We start from the raw sequence: 24,140 nt of genomic DNA, 5'->3' as shown, positions 1-24,140 counted from the left end.
TTCCTGAGGCGGCATATAAAGGAAAAGGGCAGTGAGAAAGTCCAGATTAATTCTTTAGCAAGGACTGTCCTGGTTGCGGAGAGGATTTGAGCAGGATTACAGAGCAGAGAGAGCAGGGTCAGCATTAGGGTAATATTCTGAAAGTCTATTGTTTGTTTTCCAACTGTCCCACGAGATTAAGAAGAAAAATCGTTTGTTACTAGACATACTGAAACCAAGACTTATATTGTTTATATATAATGGTGGTGTAACACTGTCTCCTGAAAGAATTAAGAAAGGCAAATCTGGTCAGTTAAAGGCATGAAGAACAGGATAAGAGGATTTCCCAGCAGCAACAGAGTATGACAGGTGGGAATGAAAGGAAGGCCAGTACAGTAATAGCTCCTTTACCCTTTATCTACCGTTAAGAAGATGAACAGCTCCGACTATGGCTAGTTAATTTTAAACCAAGGATGGCAACTCAGCACCTTCCAGATTCAGCTCAGTCAGTATCACCATATTAGTGAAACAATGTTTGTCAAAAATAATGACCTAAAACTGTCTTGGGGGTCTTTGCATTTTTCTCTAGAAAAATGGAAACTTGAAGGAAACTTGGGTCAAGGCAGACAATGTGTAGAAGCACCTACCATCTCCCCAGATGTTGAAAGGGGCTGAGCAATTTTGTCTCCTCCTCGATCTCTGTGTCCTCTTCTCATTTTTTTTTTGAGACAGAGCTAACCAACAAGAGCTGCAGCGCAGATATGGCCTAAGTATGATTTCATGGTTTGCTGCATGAATATGACAGTGTTAGCTCTGTGTGTCCTTACATTCTCTGAGATATATAAGCCGATTTGTGTGCAGACTGTTACCAAATTATAACCCTGTTCCAAGAACGGTTAAACTTTGTGACTTTTTGTGAATTTAAGGATGGTTTCTCTTATTTTGCAGATAACCGTGGCTGGGCTGTTTTCTCCAACTCTCAGTTCTTCATGGTAGTGTGGGAAGCTGTTGTGCCGACATTCCTTAAATTTGCTCCTCAAAAGCACTGGTAAGCATACATTGGAAGTGCAATGTTTGGACCCTTCCGCTCATCTCATTTCCTAGAAAGAGACACTTTGCAGCTTTGCAACAAACCACAATATCGTTCTTCAGCTCAGCAGTGAACATCTAAAGCTTTAAACATTCAGCTAACTGAATGCCAGCGAAGTATAATCCAGGGCCTGATTCAAATTGACAGGGACAGGTTGGCCTGTGAAATAATCTCTTTAAATAGTAGCAGCCAATCCTCAAAGTCGTTTCTTTGTCCCATCCTGAGTGGGAGGACATCTTTCAGCAGCCTGTTCGCCAGGCAGACTGCTTTGCTGCCCTTCCTGACAGTATTTGGAAAGGCAAGTTTTGCTCATTGGCTGGGACTCCTACCTTTCAATAACAACCAAGGCATTGCTATGAATTTTGCTGCACAATTTCTCTACTCCAGGGTTTTTAAGAACCGAACTCCCAGGGAACGCTTCAGAGAAGAAGAAGAATATGACCCTTTCTGGCAAAGGTTGGAGAATGTTGCCATGTGACGTAGACCTAGAGTGTTGATTTCTCCCCCTTAGGAATTATGGAAAGTCCTAGGTTTGTGTCTGGGGCCAAGCCACTGGCCGTCGCCTCCTCTGGATCCTTCCTGCCTCCTTATGGTGCAGTAGTTGGAGTATTGCTTCACTTCTTTGTTTATTTCATTGCCGTGCTTTATAGGTAATGATGGCGATAATATGTTCTTCTACTTTATCTGTTCCTCATTCCCAAGTAACTGCAGTCTGTGTGTTTATTTTCAAACAGTGGGCAAAAACCATTAACTCTTGAATAAATTGCTAGAATTCAAGGCACCATCAGGAATTACGTAGATGTGTTTTATTGTGCCTACAAATTAATTCTTGTGGATTTGCTTTAAATCTCTGGATCTTTTGACCTCTTGTTGTAAAGATTCTGTTTAAAATGAGCGGCAACAGCCCAACAGAAATATCAGTAAATGGTACTTATCCCATGGGTTGTATTCAGTTTTAGATGCATTCCTTTAGCTGTTGTCATGATCACATTAGAAGTATATTTTGACGGGAATTTATGGATGTTTAAAGCTAATTGTATTACAGCAGTGTCCAGAGTCTTCAATTGAGCTTAAGAAGCCTTGTGGAATGTTCAAGACATTTATTTGTCTCCCAGGCTTCAAGTCCAAAGACCTGAGCCAACAAAAAGTTAGGATAATGCATAAACATTTGAAAGATCAAATCCCAACTTTCCTTGCAATGTGCATGGAGCTAGAAGCAGTGCAATTGAAGATGCTCTCATGTAAGCCAATCAAATTGCCATTATGTAATGGATGCTTCCACACTAGAACCATTTAGCACTGCTGAGGCATTAGCTGGAAGAATTAAAACTAGATGCACATAGCATTTAATACAGTGTCAAATTATCTAGCAACGCCCATTCCCATTGCCAAAATCCTTCCTTCCGTAATGTCTATTCACAAGTAAATTGCATCCAGCCAAGGTCCCCCTGGTAACTTCAACTGACGTTTATAGTTTTTAGGATCAGTATTACTGCCTATTATTATTTAGTAGTATTATACTAATATAGTATATCCCTCAGAGCACCTCACATTCATTCAGACTGTACAGTGTGATAATTACAAGAGTAAAATGATAGACATTATTTTAAGATCAATAAAATCTAAAAGAGCAAAATTAGTTGAAAAACAGCAGGGATGACAAAAGGCAGTTGAAATAAAATACAGCGTCATTTCTGTATTTAAAATAAGAACATAAGAAGAGCCAGCTGGATCAGGCCAATGGCCCATTTAGTCCAGCATCCTGTTCTCACAGAGGCCAACCAGATGCCTGTGAGAAGCTTACAAGCAGGACCCGAGGACAACAGCACTCTCCCCTCCTGCCGTTTCCAGCAACTGGTATTCAAAAGCATATTGCCTCAAACAGTGAATGTGGATCACGGTCATCGTGGCTAGTGGCCACTGATAACTTTATCCTCTATGAATTTGTCTAATCTTCTTTTAAAGCCATCCAAATTGGTGGCCACCACTGTCTCCTGTGGGAGCAAATTTCAGTTTTAAGTATGCACTGTGGGAAGAATGAATCTTCCAATGGACACTTTCATTGGATAACCCTGAGTTCTAGTGCTATGAAAAGGAAAAGCTTTTCTCTGTCCAGATTCTCTACACAATGTATAATTTTATACACGTCTATCATGTTTCCTCTTTCTCACCTAATATTGATGATGATGAAGAATTAGTAATTAAATATCCCCAATGACACACAGGAACTAACATCGGACAATTCTCAGGAACAGAAACGGATGTGGGGGGAGAGGTTATTCAATGGGAAATTGATCACTAATCCCTCGGTTTGGATAGGAAGCACTAAAATAGTCTAGATTTGCAATGGGGAACTGTGTTATTTAAAGGCACAGGAGACAATAGTACTAGTGATGAATAACAAATTGCCTGTTACTTGTTCTTTTCACGTACACACAAAAAGGCACACAAAAAATGGGGGAAAGCCTCAATATCAGGTCTGCTCCAAGAGGATTACTGGCCTCCCCATCCCTTCTTGTGTGTAAGTGCAAAATATCACTTTTTCCTATAGAAAGGGTAAATAAAAATGCTAGGAAACAAGTAATTAAAGTCCAAAATAGAACCTGACTGAGTCTATATAAAACTAGAACCTTCCTTGCTTTATATCTTGTTGATTGGAGCTCAGAGATTACTAGCATTGGCATTGGTCTTGTCTCGAGAGACAATGGAGTGCACCTCCAGAGGTGAAGTAAAACTGCTGGAGAATCACAGCACCTGCTGTGGCTGCAGAGACTGGTAACTCATAACTGCTGCCCCCTGCATTGTTTTTGCTGCGTTAGCTGCACTGAAGTGACTTCCCCGGGGTACAAGCCTGGGCAGTGTGTATGGAGGTCATGGACTGCCCAGTCTGCAAGACCCTCTCTCAGCCTTGCTGATGTGGTCCAAAGGAAAGCAGAGCAATACATTTGGCACCAGCTTGGCTGCAGGAGTAGCCAGGAGGAGGCGTACAAGGCACCATCCAAGCATCTTAGGGACTTCACTCTGGATTTGTGTAGGGTTTGCTCCTTAGCCTTTTCTTCTCCCAAAGATATCCTGCAAGGCAGTGGGTAGATTACTAATGAACAGCCTGTTAATTGCCCCTCAAATAACCTCTTGTAAGTGCGGTACTTTTGAGTACACATTATAAGAGGATCTTGCTGGATATGATAGTGCTATATTAAATGCTTATATGAAATCTTCATTTTAATTTAACTTTCAGCTAGTTATTAAAAAGCAGTGTCCCTCAGCAGTACTAAAGGGGGCTCTGGTGTGGAAGCAAACTTGGTATCTGACAGACTGTTACAGGACTTTAGCATCTCTCCCCTTCTGCCAGGAGCAGGAGGGCTGGCTGCTAATGTATTGATTTCTTTCACTCCTTTATTGCCTTTCGTACCCATGTGGCTTTTCTGTGTTTTCTTCCTCAGCTTTGCAAAGAAGCTATTTGCAAAAAAGTAGGTTTTAAAATGGCATTGCATGTTTTACTAATCCCACTAAAAATGAAATGGGGAAAAAACAGGCATGTCTCCAAGTCTCACAGTTCTATTATGCATGCATATTTAACTAACAAACAAACAAATAAATAAACAAAAAATCCCCTCAAACATCCACTGGAAACAGTGAGACTTACTTCTGAATTAAACGCACAGGATTTTGTTTTAGTGTACTGGGATTATACATAAACTCAATTACTGATTAATAAAGTTGACTATCCAATATACTTTCAGTTTGTTAATTAAAAACCTTTCACCAGAATTATGCATCTACAAACAAGGCCTTTAAGCAATAACCTCAGTTTGACAAGATCCTCGGTGGACTCCTGAGTTGCTTTTGTCTGGGCCTTCTGAAAAAGCGGAACAGGGTGATTTCACCCTGTGACATTGCTCTAGGCAGAGCTTTGTCTAGAGCAGGAGTGGGCAGGCTTGTGGGATCTACTTTGGGGGGTTTTATTAGAACCTTCAGATCCACCAAGCAGAGTCAAGAGCATTCTACATCCCAAAACGTAGAAGATATCATTTTGAAATCCCAACATATTAAAAAAAACACATCCACGGCCTGATAGTCTACTTTGTATTCTGCATAGAACTACAGTAGACACATTTACTGCTGTCTCTTGAGTTTCCTTGCTGTTTGGTCCCACTAGAGTAGTTTATTAATGTAGCCATGTGTGCTGTGTATATGTATGATATAACACTGAATTTTACTACGTTAGAGTAACATGGCTATCCTTCTGGAATCCATCATGTTTGCGTGTTGAGGTCCCCAAGACACCCCCCAATAAAACACAAGTGACACATTATTTTTGTTTAAGGTTTTTGGCATAATTTTGGCCACAACTTTATTAAATTACAAGCAATGTGAATGGTTGCTTAGGCATTGGTTGCGACTAACCCCGCACAGGGACAGTCTGACATTCGCACGCCTGCAAAGTCAGAAAAGAGTAAGACACCCGGGGAGAGAGACGGGACTGGGAACCATGCCTCACCTCTCCCCAAATGCTCCTGGGGGCTCTTGCGTGGCGATAGCTCCTTAACAGGGTTCAGACAAAAGCATGGCGAGCCCCTGGGTTCCTTTAACGGGAAACCCTTGCAGCAGCAGCATTTTGGAGGGGCAGGCACAGCCAAATCCACACGCCTCCACCAACCAATTCCTAAACCAATGCCTAACCGCAACCTTACAAGTTGTGACGATTTGCTACGCAGTAGGCAAAAACCAAATGGAACCAGCCAATCAGCCAAATGGACAAGATTCCTACCGGGCCCCTGCCCCAAAGGCAGACGACCCCCTGACAGGCATCGCAAGGTCAAGCCAACAGCCTAAAATAGGGAGGGAGGGTGGGTGATCCAATGCACGGAGCGAAAAGAGGAAGCTCAACGCTGCATGCAGGGCATTTAAAGACTAGGGCTGTCAATCAAAAAATGGCAACATATAATTCTCCCCGGCAACAGCCAGCCCTCTGCTAATGGTGGCCAAACTCTTTCCGGCCCAGCAACAGTGGGGTGTCTTGTTAGCACCCACCGCAAGACGTGCTCTCCATGAAGGAGAACATGCTTTGTGGAAATGTGACTAGAGTGGTACCCACTCAAGGCCTTCTCCAGAGCTGGCAGCAGCAGTTAAAAGACTCAGATGGGGCTCATCAGAAGCATCATGGCTGCTTTTTTATTGGACTTGCTTTATTTTGTATTTCCTTTCATTATTGATTTTTTAAATTCCATTGAAATTTGCAACTACTGTTCCTTGGCCCTGCATGATTTGCAGAGGAGTGGTAAGTGTGACAAGAATGCTCAACCTTTCCCTACCACCCATTTTCTGCATGCCACACCCTCCCACCACGCCTCAAATATGGGTTTGGAACAGAGGCTGGGGAGAAGTAACTGTGGTATGTCTGTAAGCAGGGGTTGCACCTTCCACTTACTCCAACTTAGATGCATGTTGCACCCTTCTGGCACTAACTTGCATAGGAGGAGAAGTAGAAGGCTTTCAAGATACAATGGCCAAGCAAAACACACGTCAGAATATGTGGTTCCTGGAGTATCTGATGCAGAGGAAGCTAATCTACAAACTGGCAAGCTGATCTACAACTCATATTTAAAATGAACGGGGCATCTTTTGTTACTGCTTGTAAAATGTGCATTTAACCTGCAGCTTGTGATGATGGTTGACATCACCGTTGCTACTCCACCCCCGGAACACAGTCATTGCATGGTTGTCTGTCATCTTGCAATCAAACTGATTCACTGCATGTATGTGCTGTATAGGGAGTTGTATAGGGACAGTGTAAAAGACGGAATACGCAGGAATAAGCTCTTTATTATAAATGAGCCAAAGAGAGTGTAATGTATTAAAGGCACTTGAGACAAATATTGTAGAACACAAGCCATTCCAATATTGTATTTTACCCTGGCCTTTGATGCCTGAGGTGTATGTTTTTGGGGTTCACCCTTTTCTTGCATCTGTGGTTTATTTTAGACTGTTGCAATACTGTAGTTTAAATTATTGTAACCTGTCCCCGGATGTCATGGGTCATGTGGGTCATGGAATGGCCCACAAGAGCAACTTTTAAGCTAGCTAAACCAAGAAAATAGTGACTAGATGGGATTGATGCAGGAAGCCACAACCATGTACACAGAGACAACTATTGGATACTGTTTCCAGACAATAGACTGCTGGGAGTGTCACCTTCTGAGCTACTCAAACCAACAAATTCACCATGTACAGATTACTAGGTTAGATTCATGGAGTAAGCAAAAAAAAAAAAAAAAAAAAAAAAAAAGCCCACAGAAACTACATTCTAACATCCATTCTGAGCTATAAATGATTTTCCATAAAACCTTCCAACCAGATTCACCAGTTAAATATGACTAGATTGGCTTCATGTTGTTGTTGTTTAGTCGTTTAGCCGTGTCCGACTCTTCATGACCCCATGGACCAGAGCACGCCAGGCACTCCTGTCTTCCACTGCCTCCCGTAGTTTGGTCAGACTCATGTTTGTAGCTTCGAGAACACTGTCCCACCATCTTGTCCCCTTCTCCTTGTGCCCTCCATCTTTCCCAACATCAGGGTCTTTTCCAGGGAGTCTTCTCTTCATGTAGTAAGCCACAAACTGTTCACAGAAACCATATTCACATGCTGGTTACAGGTCATAAACAATGCTCTAGAACAATGGCCCAGAACACCAGCTTCTAGCCAAACCAACTAAATTCCCCAGTTACACACAGCTAGATCAGCTTATACAGTAAGACACAGAATGTCCACAGAAACCATGTTCCAATTCCCATTCTTGGCAATAAAAGGTATTCTGGGGAAATGGTCCAGAACATTGTCATCAATTAATTAAAATTTCTATAATACCTTTTATCGGATGATCACAGGGCAGATTTCTATAGCTAGAGCTATAGATATAAAACATGCCATAACAGCAAACAGAAACAATATCTCCCAGAGTTTAAAAGGTCACAGATGGTTTAATTAGCCAAAGGCCTGAGAGAAGAGGAATCTTTCTGCCTGCCACTTGAACATATGTAACAAAGGCGCCAAGCAAGCCTCCCTGGGGAGAGCATTCCACAAGCAGGGAGCCACCACAGCAAAGGCCTCTTCTCGTGTTGCTGCCCTTCAGACCTCTGGTGAAGGAGGCACTTGAAAAGGGGCCTCAGATGATGATTGCAGGGTCCAGGTCGGTTCATTTGGATGTTATCAGTTATTAGGATGTTTTGTGGCTTACTATATTACACCCCCCCAAAAAAAAAATCTGGCTCAATGTGGCTTTTGACCTGGGTTTATTTGGGTAGCTCAGAAGTGGGCTATTTTTCTGGGACACCGTTAATCCAAATTTGGTTTATGCGGAAGTTTTGTGGCTTAAGGCATCATTTGCTTTCATGTGACTGGTAAATTGGGTTAGTTCAGCTAGCATTGAAGTTGGCGCACCTAGCTGTATTTCCAGAATGCCATGGAGTGCCCTGAACTGGTTATCCAAATGTGGTTTCTGAGGATGTTTTGTGGCTTATTCAGTTCACAGTGTCATCACACAACTATACTTCTCCATAACATCTGACTCAGGGAAGGTCGTATATGACCTGGAACATTGTCTGGGTACAGTGGTGGACCAGATGAGGGCTAGTAAACTGAGCTTGAACACTGGGAAGACAGAGACTTGGTTACCATTTCTGATTGTGAATAGGTGTGTGTCGATCGGATATTTTTCTACGGTTTATTACTGTGGATCATGGCATGAGTAAAAAGGTTGGCATAACTTAATATGGCAGGAGATCCCCACCATGAACTTTCTTGACCCTGGTCCCAGACTGATCTCAAACGTGTCCTGGAAGGCATCGAGGAGACATATTGAGCTCCTAATACCTTGTATAAAGATCAGCCCATGTAATCTAGTTACCAGTGAAATCTAATCAACATCTCCTGCTAAAGAATGGTTGCTACACAGACAAAATGGTATGACAACTTTAAGGCAGGATGCAAACAAGGATGACCAGTTTAGCTCTTGCTCACCAGGATTATAATCTTTCACTTTTCAATTAAGCAGAATAAACAAAATAGAAATAGGCGGGAAACTATGGGAAGAAACAATAGAATAGAAATATTGGAATTATTGGAATTAGCCCCTCCAACCTTCTCCATTAGAATGCATTGACTAAAATTAGTACAAAACCCCTAAATTTTCAATGGTTGGTTTGCTCTCCAAGTTCCAAAAACGAACTTAGCACTCTTAAGGAACCAACACACACCCTTTCTCTTGAATGAGCCACAGAATGTGATTTCTGAGGAAGTTTTGTGATTTATTATATCTGTCTGTCTCATTATACCTGGTGAATCTGGCTGGTTTGAACAGCTCAGAAACATGCTTCTGGACTTCTGTTCTAGAACACCATTTATGCTCTGAAACAGATACAGTGGTACCTCAGGTTAAGTACTTAATTCGTTCCAGAGGTCCGTTCTTAACCTGAAACGTTCTTAACCTGAAGCACCACTTTAGCTAATGGGGCCTCCTGCTGCCGCTGTGCCACCATCGTGCGATTTCTGTTCTCATCCTGAAGCAAAGTTCTTAACCCAAAGTACTATTTCTGGGTTAGTGGAGTCTGTAACCTGAAGCGTATGTAACCCTAGGTACCACTGTACCAGAATGTGGTTTCTGTGGATATTTTGTGACAATAAAAATTCCAGGCCATTTCCCTGGAATACCATTTAGTGCCTTGAACAGGCATTGGAGTGTGGTTTTAATTGATGTTTTGTGGTTTTCTGCTTCAACCTTTCTAGTAGGTTTGCTTAGCTTGGAAGCTGGTGTTCCAAGCAGTTCACGGTCATCCTGTTCTGAACTGGATGGGATCTGGGCGTGAATGGATTAATGAAAAGTACACTGTTCGGATTCTTTGAGTTCTAAAATGTTATTCTCAACAGTCTCACATCCCATTGTTACCAGAATGGGCACCAGAACATGGCTTCTATGGGCATTTTGATGCTTAATACACCATTCCTATAGGGTCCTACTGGATGAGTTAAAGGTTGGCTGTTTGAGCTATTTTTCTGAAATATTGTTTATTGCCTGGAATGAGTATCAGAACATGGCTGCTCTGGATTTCTTGCAGCTTATTCAACCAATACCATATAGCCATGTTTGACCTGTGGATTTTATTGGTTTGAATAGCTTGGAAGTTGATGTTTGAGGTCATTTTTCTGGGATACCATTTAATGCTTGGAAAGGGCATCCGGGTGTGGCTTCTGTGGATATTTTGTGGCTTACTGCATCAATCACATCTAGTCACTATTTTAGTTGGTTGAACTAGCTGGTTGGTTTGATGAGAGCCACCCAGTCAAATGGGCAGGCTACTGTTGTTGTTGTTGTTTTGAAAGCTTGCCTTCTGGGCTGTTCCAAGCAGGTTTAGGGCATGAAGGGGCTAATAAAAAGGATTCTTTGAGTTCTAAAATACTGTTCTCAACTGTTGCTGACACTTCTTACTGTACCCAGAATGGTAGAGTGAGGTTTATGTGGACATTTTGTGGCTTTGTGTTTGATTTGCATTTGGCTTAATATGACTGGTGAATTTGGTTGCTTTGTCTAGCTCAGGAATTGGCAGTTCCAACTATTTTTCCACCATACAATATATTTCTTGGGATGGCAATCTCTCCACTTGATTTCAATGGAAGTGTTGTGGCTTACTGCATCAATTTCATCAAGTCACTATGTGGCTAATTTGGTTAGCTCAGAAGTTGGCATTCTGAAATATCCAGGGCAATTCCATTCTGCTCCACGTGGGTCCTGGGTGTGAAGGGGTTAAATAAAAGTTTACCGTTGCAGTGGTTTCAGTTCTAAAATGTTGCTCTCGAGCTTCTGTAACACATATCTTTGTACCCATAATGGGTATCTGAATGTCCCAAGAAATTCCATTGGACTGGCAGATTTGGTCAGTTTGCCATTCCTGGCACTTTCCCCAGAATTCTGTTTTTCACCTAGCAGGTATCAGAATGTGAAGGAGTAAATGAAAAAATATATTGGAATAGTTTTTGTTTGAAAAAATATTGTTCTCAATTGTCTCTACCACATTCCTCTGCTTTTTCTTGTGTAAAGAGTTTTTCCATCCTGTTCCAGTTTTTACACTGCCATTGTAGAATTCAAGTACAGGCATCTGTACTCAGGTGTGGTTTTTAACTCTGCTTGTTTCATAAGGCAGTTGTTTCTCTTTCTCTTTTCTCCATAGAGATGAATGTATAGTGAGAAAATTGGATGCCCCTGCACACTGTGAACTTCGGTGCTGTAAGGAGGGGCCAGTAGGAAATGGTCTCATTGGGCAGCGGCCACCCTCCATCAACCCTGAGAGACTGAAAGATTTTGGTGAAGAAGATTACCTAAATGGGGGAGTGAAGACATGGGAAATGAAGATAATCAGCCATAACGAGGAATTGCTAAGAGATCCAGTTGTTCGTCCAGAAAGAAGTAGCCTGCCAGCCTACAACAAGTTTATTCGATTTGAAGATATCAGTGCAGCAGCGTTCAAAATTCAGTGTGGAGTCCAGAAAACGCCTTGTACGGTATGATAAGTGACTTGTTTCACAACGCTAGTTAAAATGCAATGCACCCTAGAAGTTATTTACTTTATCAGTGCCCCACTGGCTTTAGTATAACATACGGATTGTGGCCTTGCTCTAAACTTCTGCGCACAAGGCAAAGATGAAGGCAACTTAGCCCAAACAAAGTGCCTTCCTTTAGCTTTGCTTATACAGATTGGGCATCTGTTAGTAATGTTTCTCATTATCTCACAGGAGTCTCTCCTCAGTATGGGGGCCTCCTGACTGTCAGTATTTTGCAGGAGGAATTCGAGTGCATACTGGAACCTTAGATTTGCACAATTAAAGTGAATTAATGCAGTCTTTCACCCTAGCACAAGAAATTCACTTTAAAAAACAACAACTCATAGACTTTTTGTGGTTTGGAAAGGGGCAGAGATGAAATTAACTCCGGAATGTTCCATTGTTTTCAGTATTCTAGGCTTTCAAAGCAGTATGGAATGGACATATATCTAAAGAAAGAGTTCCTTCAGTACACAGGATCTGTGAAGGAGCGGGGTGTGCTTTACCTTCTGATGTCTTTGCAACAGGTAGGAAAACCAGTGGAGCAAAATCTGAGCATCAGAGTGAAGTGGCTCTTCACTCAATTTATAAACAACCCTGTGAGGTAAGTTGGCCAGAAAGAGAACGCTTCTCTCCCCGTCCCTTAAAAAACCCACCAGCTCTGTATTCGTCACCTTTGGACAAAATCAGCCAAGCTAAGAGGGTCTTCCAAAAAATGATTCGTAGTTAAATGGGGATGTGAACCATGGTTTGCGATGTGTAATGGTCTGGTCTGATGCCAGATCCCATAGGCATTTCAGGGACACACAGGCAACTTGCTCCAGCAAAGGTTGAGAGCAGATTGAGGCCATGTAAGTTTCTTCCTCCAGACTGCTTCTTCTAGGCTCCACCCCCTTGTAGAGAACTTCAGATTCTTACAGGGCCAACCCTCTGGCTTGAAGATAGGCACTCCTCCTCTGTTCTGTAGCCTTCTGCCAGTGTGCAGCCTGTGCTCCCAGACCAGGGAGGTACTGTGAGAAGCATTATGTTCCTCTGATAGGAACCCGCAGCTGGCAACCTTTAAGCCAGAGGTGGCCAAACTTTATTGGCTTGTAGATTGCACTGCCACCACTCCAGGGGCTGCATGCCAGCAGCCAAAAAGTAGGCTAGTCCACATTCTCTGGCCTACCACTTTCCAGTTGTGACCTCCCCGTAAAACTAATTGCTAACCAGTGTCCCATGATTTGATGGTTTGTGTTCTGCAGGATCAGCAAAGGAAAGGTGTGATCGTTGCCTCGGACACTAACTTCTCCATGGCAGTAGCATATCATGCCTCAGAGCACCAAATCCCGGTGTTTGTCATCATGTCCACCAGCACCTTGCCAGCCAGAGTTAAAATGTGCCGCGAGTACGGTGCCATGGTCATTTCCTATGGCTCTACAGCGAGAGATGCTCAGATGCACGCCAAGAGGCTGGCACAAGAAAATGGCTACTTGTATCTCGAAGAGTAAGTGGATATTTAACAGATAATAGCCACAACACTCAGGATGACCTTTTATAGCAACATCACTATAAAGATCTTGATGGAAACACAACTTGAGCCTTACCATATGTGGTGATGGGGAAAAGATGGGCTACATTTTGTGAATCATCATCACTAAAAGAACACTGCAGATAAGTCCTCCCTAGGTAGGAATATGAGTAATGGAACATTTCCAGTGTTGCACATTATTTCCTTGGCTAAAAGTAGAAAAGTCCAGTTGTTTCTGTAATTCTCTGAGCGGAAAATAGAGCACATGTATTGGCCGCAGCATCACAATAACTGTTGAGATACCTTGGAACTAGAATATTTTCTTTCTTGCCAGCCGTAAGTGTCAAGCATTCTGGATCTCTGCTTGCTGTATCCACTGATGAGGCCAATGGAATGAGCAGCTTCCAAATGCTATTTGGTACAACATTTCCATTAATTTGTCATCCTGCAGGTTAATGAATCAAATAAAAAATAGCTCTTATAATTAGCTCTCTCCACTTCTTCCTGATCTGATATTGCTGCCCCCACTTTAAACTTTGTTTCCTTCGGTTTACTCATAACTTGCTAACTGAAGGAGTTTTTTAGTTAGGATTTGGGCTGCCTTAAAACTTCTTTGTAGCCTTCAGGGAGGTCCTCCAAGTCAGAAGTTAAGGTATCAGATGTTGGCTTTGGGTCATGGAAAGACTTATTCCATGTTGGTCTGAACTGCGTTTCTGCAAAGAGCTAAACCGAAAAGCTGTAGTTTCCTGTAAATTCCTTGCTGTCCAGAATGCTAAACTGACTTTGCCTTTATAGCAGATTAGGAAAGAGATCCTATGCCATTTCTTGCATTTTGAATGAGAGCAGAAAGCACAAGAGAAAGGAGAGCAATAGCAGAATAACCCAGAGATTCCTGCCAAGCCATAGCTGGTTTTTGCTGGAAAAACAACAACTAGAATAGCCCTCTTAGCTCTCTGAGAGGAAAAATGTACATTACAGACTTAATCTGATTTAATAGTTATGTCATTTCCTTAGAATATCTGGGAACTATTTGGACTACAAGGCGGCAAAGGGATCTCTAATGCTGATTCTCAGCTGACTTGTCAAAAACAACTCCCAGGATTCTTTTTTGGGGCGGGGGGACATGACAGCTACACTTGTAAAGAACAAATACCAGTTTGGAGTACAGCTGTGCCCTCTGTAACCCTTCTGTTACCGTAGTTTTGTCTGCCTCCTAGCTGGAAATGATGATTTCCGCTAGTTCAAGTCATTGGCAGCAACTGATGCATATGTTAGTTTTAAGAGTGTGTCTGTGACTTTTGTCACATGAAATGAAGTCAATTTGTCCGATGCAATAACACCCATCCATGCATTTAAGGCAGTAAGCAAAAAAAGGAGGTGGGGTGGTGGAGAGTACATAATCCTAAAATGAGACTATGAAGCAGCTGGGTTGTACCACCAAGTTAGAGCAGGCAGGTATCTTCTCGAGTCTAGACGATTAAACCCACACCAAGACCATCTAATCTGCTATGGCTGCTGTTAAAAAGAAAGTCGTTTGCCTTCACCATTAACGATGGCATGTGCTTTGTTAAATTATCTTAAATTTAGTTTTAAGTAAACATCTAAAATATGTAGGACACTCTTATTTCCCTGAATGATGGTGCAGAGGCCTGTTTCTTTCATCTCCTGATCTGGGTGTGTCTAGAAGCCTCATCAAGAGATATCAGCAACTCAGGAGCCTGTGTGAACCTCCCAAATTCCATCCAGTCCTTAGTCCTATCTGATCCAGCTGCACTTGGGTGCTGAACCCACACTTTAGGATTTGTGTTCCTAAAAAATTAGTCTTCAAGGTGTCACCAAACCATTTGCTGTATTATGGGGGAAAGATAATTTTTCAGTGTGCTCAGTGCCTTATATCCTTGTACAGCTTATTCATTCATGAACAAAATATTCAAAAATAAAAGCAAAGAAGGTGGTGGACTCTCTTTCCTTGGAGGATTTTAAGTAGAGGTTGGGTGGACATCTGTCATGGATGCTTTAGCTGAGATTCCTACATCGCGGGGGTTGGACAAGATGACCCTTGAGCTCCCTTCCAACTCTACAATTCTATGATTCTATGAACAGAAGCCATAAATTATACATACAAACTAAATATATAAGCAATGAGAGATATTATTATTATTATTTGCATTCCAACAGAACCTGCAGCTGCTTTAGCAACATGCTCATGAAGGTTAACCCTTAGCTATTTTATCACAGCAAATAATGAAGGTATTGTTCATTGCTGATGAGCAAATGTTTTCCCTCTGCTTGCTTTTGCAGAGAAGACAGTTCTGTCTATCTATCAGGGCTGGGGACCATGGGACTGGAGATCTACGAACAGGTGCCAAAACTGGATGCAGTGATATTCCCGGCAGGGGCCCACTGTGGACTGCTAGCAGGCTCAGCCGCTGCACTGAAACACCTGAACGAACATATTTCTGTGATTGTAAGCATCTAAATAGATTTAGCTCCTGCACGTATGCATTTTGAAAGCTGTACTTGGCTGTATTTTGGTTCAGACTCTAGTAGCATTAAACCAGCTTGTTGAAACTAACAAAAACTAAACAAATTTTAAAATTGTCCAGTAGCACCTTAGAGACCAACTATGTTTGTTCTGGGTATAAGTTTTCGTGTGCATGCACACTGCTTCAGATATTATACTTGGTATCTGAAGATGTGTGCATGCACACGAAAGCTTATACCCAGAACAAACTTAGTTAACCTCTAAGGTGCTACTGGACAATTTTTAATTTTTTTATTTATTTCGACTGCGTCAGACCAACACGGCCACCTACCTGAATCAATAACTAAACAGAAAGACATTGGGCTTTGATAGAGGAGTTAAATAGAAAAGCACACCCAAGGAGCTTCCTGGCAAATGGCACCAAAAGCTTCAGCTTTTGCTCTTCAAACCACATGAGCCAATCTACCTTTAGCCATGCTTCAGGAAAGGGTATTTATGCGTGATGCATTGCAACAGAATGTATGGAGGGTGGTGCATGGAGCAAATATGTATCTCACTGAAAACAATGTAGTGAGGAGAGAGAGGAATGAGAGTTCAAAACACATTCCAACACACACACACAATTATTATCATTAATATGATTATTACTGTGTGTATGTGTGTATATATATATACACACACACACACACACACATACATACATAAGATAAGAAATTATGAAACCTACTAAATACATTTCATAATTTCTTATAAGATAAGAAATTATGAAACCTACTAAAGAGGATTGGCAGCTGAAGTTGATGGAATCTGCCGCATTGGCAGATACATTTCACTTGTGGGACCAGAAATCACTGGGACTCAATTGGATACGCATCCAATTTATGCTTGTGATTTCTGGTCCCACAAGTGAAATGTGCAGAACACCTATCTGTTCAAAAATCTCCTGAGGTGGTTCAAGGTGAAAGAGGTTCTCTCTCTCTCTCTCTCTCTCTCTCTCTCTCTCTCTCTCTCTCTCTCTCTCTCGTGTGTTTTAAGAAACCAGCTGAGGGAAATTTTACCCTACAATCAGAACTTGGCCTGCTAACTGTAAGGGTTAAGCCAACCCACTTAAAACAAAGTGCACCATCTAGTGAAAAAGTTTGGCCACGTTGATTTCAATTGAAGAGACCTGGCCCCTGCATAAATTGTTCCCATTATTATTTGGTTTTGTAATTTCTTTTTTACAAAAATATTTATATAGTTCAAAAGAACCTACAACATTTTCAAGTGACTTTGGATTCCCCTCTATGGTTTCCTTAATTTTCCAAATAATGCTGCATATTATTGTTATTCTATACCTTATCTTCTCCAAAATATTTTCAGTTTTAAATGTTACTTCCTATTCTGAAGCTACTTGCATTTTTAACACGTTCACAATATTTTTAAAAAATAATCTACAAATATTTTCCACTCCTCCTTAAATTCTGCCTCATCTTGATTTCTAATTTTACTAGTTGCCAATGTGGCAGATTCCATCAACTTCAGCTGCCAATCCTCTTTAGTAGGTTTCATAATTTCTTATCTCATCAAAGGAGATCTCACGGCAGTTTACAAGATTAAAACTGAACTAAAGCTCCAAATCACTGATAGATCAATGGAACATGAAAGTGCTTACCTTTGATGGATCATAACCTAGATTTGCACAGGTACAAAGAATCGGTTTCACAATGATTTGGTGAAAGTATGGCTTGGGTGCAGTTTGTCAGGGTACGAGTTGTATCTTATTTATGAGAAGAGTTGTACTCTTATGAGAAGATAGATGTCTGTAGCCCTGCCTCTCTGTATAATTCACACTGGCTACTGGGTTGCCAAGTTGCAGATGAAAATCAAGGCCTGTGTGGTTAGCATGGCAACCCTATCTGAACTGCTACAAGAATGCTGCTGCTCCTGTCATAGAGGACAGGACCGTCAATGGAAATTGTGTTGTGCCATCTAAATGGAGCTTTAGACCTTCAGAGGCAGTTTGTGCCCAGCTATATATTTTTTATCTTGGAGAGCTTTTTATATGAAAAAAGCACCCAGACTTACCATGTCCCCACCTGCAGGCTGAAATGGCACAGTCCAAGGATAAGACACATTGATCACATTGTTCAGTGCAGGATTCTTAGATTTGGATGGCATGAAAGAGGCAAGGATGAACTTCGTTGCCCATGACCACCTAATGAATCCTTTCTGGTAGGATGTTTTTGCAGTTTGTGTTTGTTAGGTTAAGTCTCATGGGTTATTCTGGCCTAGTTCTCACTGAGGTGATAAAGGTGACTGTATTGTACTACTTTGAACTTGGGAGTTTACGTGACTGAATCCCCTTTCCCATGCAACTATTCCTCTTCATCTAAAAAACTGGATGCTGAGGGTATGGGTTCTTGCCTAATTTTCTCTCTGACACATTTGTTCTCTGTATGCACGGAATTATTCCACATGAAGTTGTATTCAATCATCTGAATCTCCCACCAGCAATTTGAAGTGGCAAAAGACAGTCATAGGTTTGCTGCCTTTGTGAAAACTAGGTCTTGTACACGGATTGAATTTCCGTGTCACTTTGCCTGGTCATAACACACTGCCAGAGTAACTCAAAACTGTACCTCTTTGGCATAGGAGAACATGGTTGAGAGCAGTTGACTGAGACATGGAATGTTAGGATGCATGTTTGAAAACTAAACTGAAATGCTAAACCATCATTTAAATGGGGCTTGTCTTTCTCAGGGTGTAGAATCGGAGAGTTTCCCTGTGTTGCAGCAATCGTTAAAGATTGGTCACCCGGTAGAAGATCAGACCCGCAGTAACCATCAGTTTTACAGAGGTAAGAGACTTTGGCATCTTTTCTACTTTACATAAGTTCCCATTCCATTGAAAAGGAGACACTAAGTCATCCTGTTTTGTTTTTCTGCTGTTACCTGTGTTGGTAAGGTAGGTGTTCAGATGCTCTTTGCCGTGTTATAAGCTACAAAATGGCCAAGTATTTTTTTAAAAAAATGTTTCACTTACAATTAGCAGGAAAAATAATTTACTACCTGCCCCCCCTTTTTTTTAAATGTGTTGCTTCAACCTACAGATGTGAGCGGACCTTGTTTTGGCACCAACTCGTTGCAGCTGACTGGGAAATTTGTTGATAAGGTTGTAACAGTGCGGTGAGTACAGCAAATGAGTAAATCAAGGACAACTATTGTCTGGTGTGGTCACTTCCTAGAGCACTTCCAAGTGATTCCAAGAGGCATTTAACTTAAAACAAACCCAACAACCACCACCACAACAAAAGCCCCTGAGCACAAAATGTACTTAATATGATATGAAGAGTGAAAGATTCATTTGGGTTGGAAAGGCATCATAAGTCACTATGTAATAAGAAAGGGGCCTGGAATCCCTCAGTGAGGTTGGCTCCTGCAGTCACATTTTTGTGGCCATTTTTGACATCCAGGGCCCCACAGCCCTTTAGAGTCATTTGGTGACATCAATGACAGTAATATGTGTTGCCGCAGCCAACAGAATTAAGTGGTAGCATGGACAAATGGGGACCAGGATGGGTAAGGTAAAACAGCATTTGTGCAACATGAAATTGATGGATATGCTTTTTGACATAAAAATAGGCAGACAGACAGACAGACAGACAGACACACACACACACACACACACACACACACACACACACAGTGACTAGTTGCCTTATTGTGCTGCCACTTCCTGTCCTGCCCAGTGAAATGCTTTGGGGGGAAAGAAATAGGAGAAATCAAGTGATGTGTGCATAAGCAGCCCTCTGTTTGACCCTGTTCCTCTCACTCTTCAGAGAAGAGGACATTCTGATTGCCATGCTGAGGTTGCTGGAATACGAACGAGCCACGGTCGATGCAGAAGGATCCATTGGCCTTGCAGCTCTGGTCACTGGGAAGTTGCCAGAGTTAAAGGGTAAAAGGTACGGAACTATGAGGAAGGAAAAGAGAACTGTGTTTCTTAGATGCAAAGAGGGTTGTTTGGCCTCTCTCATTGTGCGTCCCAGATTATCCACTACTTTTGGGTGGAACACATCCAGAACCAAAGGACCCCCTGTTTTGAAGGTATTAGAAGTCACTTCAGCTGTTCTGTGTTGTTTCTTTTCTTAGCTTCAGTGAAGCAATACTGGATGAAGGCAGGAGCTAAGCATGACAGAAATAATACTTCGGTTTCAGTAAAATCAAGCCCATGCCACAGTTAAAGCACTTTAGCTTATACATTACGGAGACTTCCACCACTCAGTAAAAATGGTGTTCTACTGGAGCCAATGGCCAAGCACAGCTAAAAGGAAGTTTGAGGCCCAGATGATGATTCATCTCAAACCCACTTTTCAGTCTCTTGAATGACATTAGTATTCTCTCAGGAGCACATCTTTGTATTACAAGCCAGGATATTCCAGGAGTAGCATACCCCTGTAACTCTGCCACCTCACTGCCCTTTCTTAGCATACTTTATTTAAAAGCGCCTTCCTGCCACCAAGTTTCTCTGGAAGGAGAGACAAGTGATCTCTTCTTGTCCCCTCATCGGCTTGTGACAGTTTGATCCTGCCAATTGCTGGACTGCAATAAGTTTCCTCCACAAAGCGCAACATGCAAGCTACTTGTGAGCCGGCCTAATTTTGAACATGAACAGATGCTCTACCGGGGAAGAACCAAGCCTGCCATTCAAAACAGTTTTCCTGGGGTGTAAGTGGCTGATGTGATAGTACTCTTGGTTGATTTTGTTCATGGACGTCTGTTCTAAAAATGACATATAAACAATTGACTGCTTCAGAGACCTGGCTTGAATTAACAGATATCAATTGAATATCATTTGCTTTGTAATCTATGCAAAAGACAGCTGTAATGGATGGGGGAAAGCAATAACATACTGTACATTTTAGCAAATGTTATCACTCTGATATAAAACATGATGAAGGGACTTCTTTTGTATAGTAATGAATTTCTGGTGATCTTACTCGTTTTCCAGAGTGGCTGTTGCAGTGTGCAGTGGTAACCTGGAGCTCTCACTGATGAGGCAGTGCATAGATCGTGCCCTTACACTGGACAACAGAGTCTGCAAATTCTCCATTCTGATCTCTGACTGTCCAGGCGATATTTCAAAGCTACTGGCGATCTTGGCTCGGGAGGAAACAAGGTAGCCTAGAATGATAACCAGGAAGAGAACAGTATTCTGAAAACAACTAATTGGACTGCTGACATTCATTTTATGTTTATTTTTGGGGGGAGGGGGTAAAGTCACATGGAAAGACGAAAGAATGGGTTTATTGTTTTCTTTTGAGCTATATTTCACTGAAAGAATAGAGGAGGTAGGAATACACGATTCCAAATCTCTTCATTGCTCATTCATGTAACACCCAACCATGATTTGGTGTTACATCTGAATTGCATCTGGACTCAGGCGTCTCTTTTGAGATTCTTGGAACTTTTTCAGGTGTCGTTTTGTCCCTGGGGTGAGTGGGCCTCAGGCTTGCAAACCCTGCTCTATACACTTTCTAGATACCACTAGAATATAAACCAAGTGCACTCAAAGGCAGCAGGTGTAATCCCTGCAGTATATAATGCAAACGAATGAAGAAGTACAATAACAAGTGGAAAATGAGAGAGATCAGGAACAGTAAAGAGCTTCAGCCTGTCAGTCATATCCTTCCCTTCCAGCAATGATTTTTCTCTCTCTCTCCCCTCCCCCCCCCAGCCCCCTAGCTGCTGGCCAGAAAGTATCTGTGCATTCAAGCTGAAGACCTTGGCAGGCAACCATTCCAGCACAAGCTGGAAGAATCAAAGTTTATGATCTCTCCATGCAATGCTGCAAGGATGCTGCTCGTTCAGGTTTTCATGAGTACAGGCAGAGAGAGTCAGCATGGCCCTCCCTGAGAGAGATAGGAGACCAAATTAAGAAAATAACCCATGACTCTTAAGACTCTGGTGCTTTCCTTGATTTTTGCCCTCCTTTCTGCTAATTGGCAGATGCTTAAAAAAAGGAAATTACTTTCTGCACAAAGAGCATACAACTATGACTAGATGTGCTGTGATCTCACATACAATCTCTTTGTTCTAGAGTACTGGACATAAAACAAGAACACATGTACGTGGCGTCTGATCTGTTCACCAGCGAGGTAAGGAAAAGCCTTTCACTATGGCAATCCTACACAGACTCAGTTGTGGTTGTGTATGAAACTGCCACATACAGTCATACGACTGGTCAATCTAACCCAAATGGCACATGTTTTGACAGGCAGTAGCTTCCCAGCAACTTCAGTCGAGTTCTTCCCTAACCCCTGATATTTGAGATCCTTTTAAGTGAGCAGCTAATCTAACTCTTAGGAGTGGGTTAGATAACACTAGAACTGGAGATTCAGTGAAATTGGTTTGTAGTAAATTCAGGAAAAATAAAAGAAAGTACCTCTTTTTCATAGTACATCATTAGCTTATGGAATTCCCTGTCACAAGATGATGGCCATGGCCTTAGATGGATTTTGACAAAGGGACAGCTCTATGAATGCATGTGTCAGGGAGCATTGACCAAGTAGGACTTCCTGGAGTGAATCCCTACGTTTTTAATAACGTGTGTCCCTTTAGCTCACTTTATACAATTTCTGTGGAATGTGAGTACGGCCACGACAAACATGATAGCTGCATAAAGTGCAACGTTTCACGAGTGAACGGTTCCATCCACCAAGAACTGCTGTGAATCCAATGTACTCATTTAAATGAATGGAGATTGAGCATCAACAGTGCTTGGTGGTTCATACTGGCTCCAAGCCTTGCTAGGCAGCGCAGTAAATCTGAACTCGTTGGCCAACTTTTGCTTGAACATTACACATTCACTCATGGAGAGCTGAGCATTTCCTGGCTCACGTGGTTGCTTAGTGAAATACTGATGGGATGGTTTTGCTTTCTTTTACATATAGCATTTATTCGGCTACTTTGGCCAGCTCTGGACAATTTTAATAATCCCCAGTGCTCCAATTATGTTTCGCTGGTAAAACGCAATACAAGAATATTTATAGCTGAAGCTCCCAATTGATTCCAGATTTTTGGAACTTTCATAGCCAGCAGAGATACATAGAATACATTAAAACATACATTGGAAATTCACTCGGCTTGCTAGAGAACAGATTATCTTTACAGAAAAGTACCCGGTTTCAAGAAAAACAGACTTTTGCCTCCCAGCTGCCACATGCTTTCATTTTAAAATGTACAATTTTGTTGGGAAAGGGGGTGGGGAGCGTAAGTTAAATGGGACAATACAATGTATATGAATAGTTGAAATAAAAATCCTTACAATACAATTTAACAAGATTTTGTGCACACCACTCTAGAAAAATGGTTCTTCTCGGCACTTCCAGACTGTCAGTCTTTTCAGAGGAATATAGAAAAAAGATCTGCACATAAATGTTGTTGTTGTTTAGTCGTTTAGTCGTGTCCTACTCTTCGTGATCCCATGGACCAGAGCACGCCAGGCACTCCTGTCTTCCACTGCCTCCCGCAGTTTGGTCAGACTCATGTTTGTAGCTTCGAGAATACTTTCCAACCATCTCGTCCTCTGTCGTCCCCTTCTTCTTGTGCCCTCCATCTTTCCCAACATCCTGCACATAGTAAGGAGCTGCAACAGTGAGGAAGGTGTGGAATCTTTCAAAATTGATTGGTAACAGAACCAGATAGATCTTTGGCTGGAGGCACCTGACATGTCTGTCACACACTTTGTGAATCCTGCACCTGATTCCACATTCCATGCATTTTAAAGAGTTGCGGAATTTACACAGCCCTGGTCACCAATTCCCCATTTCAAGCCATGCATGGTTCCTGGGATTAGTATTTCTATATCCCTTTCTCCATGCCCTGGCCTATCCTGTCCTCAGATTATTGCCCCCTCCACAGCCCTGCCCCTCCTCAGTCTTATGACACCCTGCCTCTGGACATTACTTTGCATTCAGCTGAAAAGCTCTCTCTCTTTCTTACTCCACATCCCAATAACTCTATCTTCATGTCAACAGCTCGCATCCACCCCTGTTCCTAGGTTCTGTGTGGAGGTTTTTTCCTCAGTGAAGGGCATTTTTTACTTCTGCATCTTGTCAGCAGTTTCCTTGACAACTTCCCTCCTGAGTGTTCATGAAATTCTATGAAGTCACAATAACAAGTCCATTGTTTACAGAGGGCTCACAGGCAACAGGCTGGCAGTAGTTTTTAGCCTATTATATGTTTTGCAAGCCAGCCAAACCATAAACTGCGTCTCGCTTGCCAACTAGTGTGTTGCAGCGCTGCCAAAATACATTCAATCTAAACCAGGTAAGGGTTAAGATAATTTGTAAATTCAGTTGAGCTGTTATGCCTGTTTAGAAGTGAGTCTCTATACTGTATCAGTTTTCCAGCTGTAATTTCCTTGATGGTCTCATGTACAGCTTGCATGTCTTCATAGGTGAAGGACATATTATATACTTTATCAAATAAAAGAACTGG

At 42.0% G+C, this 24,140-nt stretch overlaps 1 protein-coding gene and 1 long non-coding RNA gene across 10 annotated transcripts in view; one reads left to right on the top strand and one right to left on the bottom strand.

Moving 5' to 3' along the window:
• The window catches only part of SRR (serine racemase), a 54,757-nt gene that overhangs the window by 23,220 nt on the left and 7,397 nt on the right, over window positions 1-24,140 (top strand). The window contains exons 1-12 of one of the 8 annotated variants that reach the window (XM_081913690.1): window positions 947-1,027; window positions 1,581-1,719; window positions 4,513-4,539; window positions 11,293-11,623; window positions 12,073-12,189; window positions 12,907-13,148; window positions 15,474-15,639; window positions 18,400-18,496; window positions 18,749-18,824; window positions 19,478-19,603; window positions 20,650-20,817; window positions 21,739-21,796. In XM_081913690.1, coding sequence (XP_081769816.1) covers window positions 1,586-1,719; window positions 4,513-4,539; window positions 11,293-11,623; window positions 12,073-12,189; window positions 12,907-13,148; window positions 15,474-15,639; window positions 18,400-18,496; window positions 18,749-18,824; window positions 19,478-19,603; window positions 20,650-20,817; window positions 21,739-21,796 — 1,542 coding nt within the window. In that variant the 5' untranslated portion in view covers window positions 947-1,027; window positions 1,581-1,585. Of the gene's footprint in view, window positions 1-927; window positions 1,028-1,254; window positions 1,720-4,512; window positions 4,540-11,292; window positions 11,624-12,072; window positions 12,190-12,906; window positions 13,149-15,473; window positions 15,640-18,399; window positions 18,497-18,748; window positions 18,825-19,477; window positions 19,604-20,649; window positions 20,818-21,738; window positions 21,797-24,140 lie in introns of those variants that run through there. The other 7 variants (XM_081913693.1, XM_081913689.1, XM_081913691.1 and 4 more) reach the window with 7 other exon arrangements.
• LOC309371247 lies at window positions 19,433-23,595 on the bottom strand. 2 transcript variants are annotated; one of them, XR_014168965.1, is made up of 3 exons: window positions 22,971-23,595; window positions 20,639-20,822; window positions 19,433-19,572 (listed from the first exon to the last, which is right to left on the bottom strand). It is a non-coding gene; the product is annotated as an uncharacterized lncRNA (long non-coding RNA). The 2 variants fall into 2 exon arrangements; XR_014168966.1 differs by lacking the exon at window positions 19,433-19,572 and adding an exon at window positions 20,187-20,420.

Source organism: Podarcis melisellensis (assembly GCF_964234715.1).
Source record: "Podarcis melisellensis genome assembly, chromosome: 5".
NCBI lineage: Eukaryota > Metazoa > Chordata > Lepidosauria > Squamata > Lacertidae > Podarcis > Podarcis melisellensis.
This window is presented reverse-complemented; position numbering and strand designations above follow the sequence as displayed.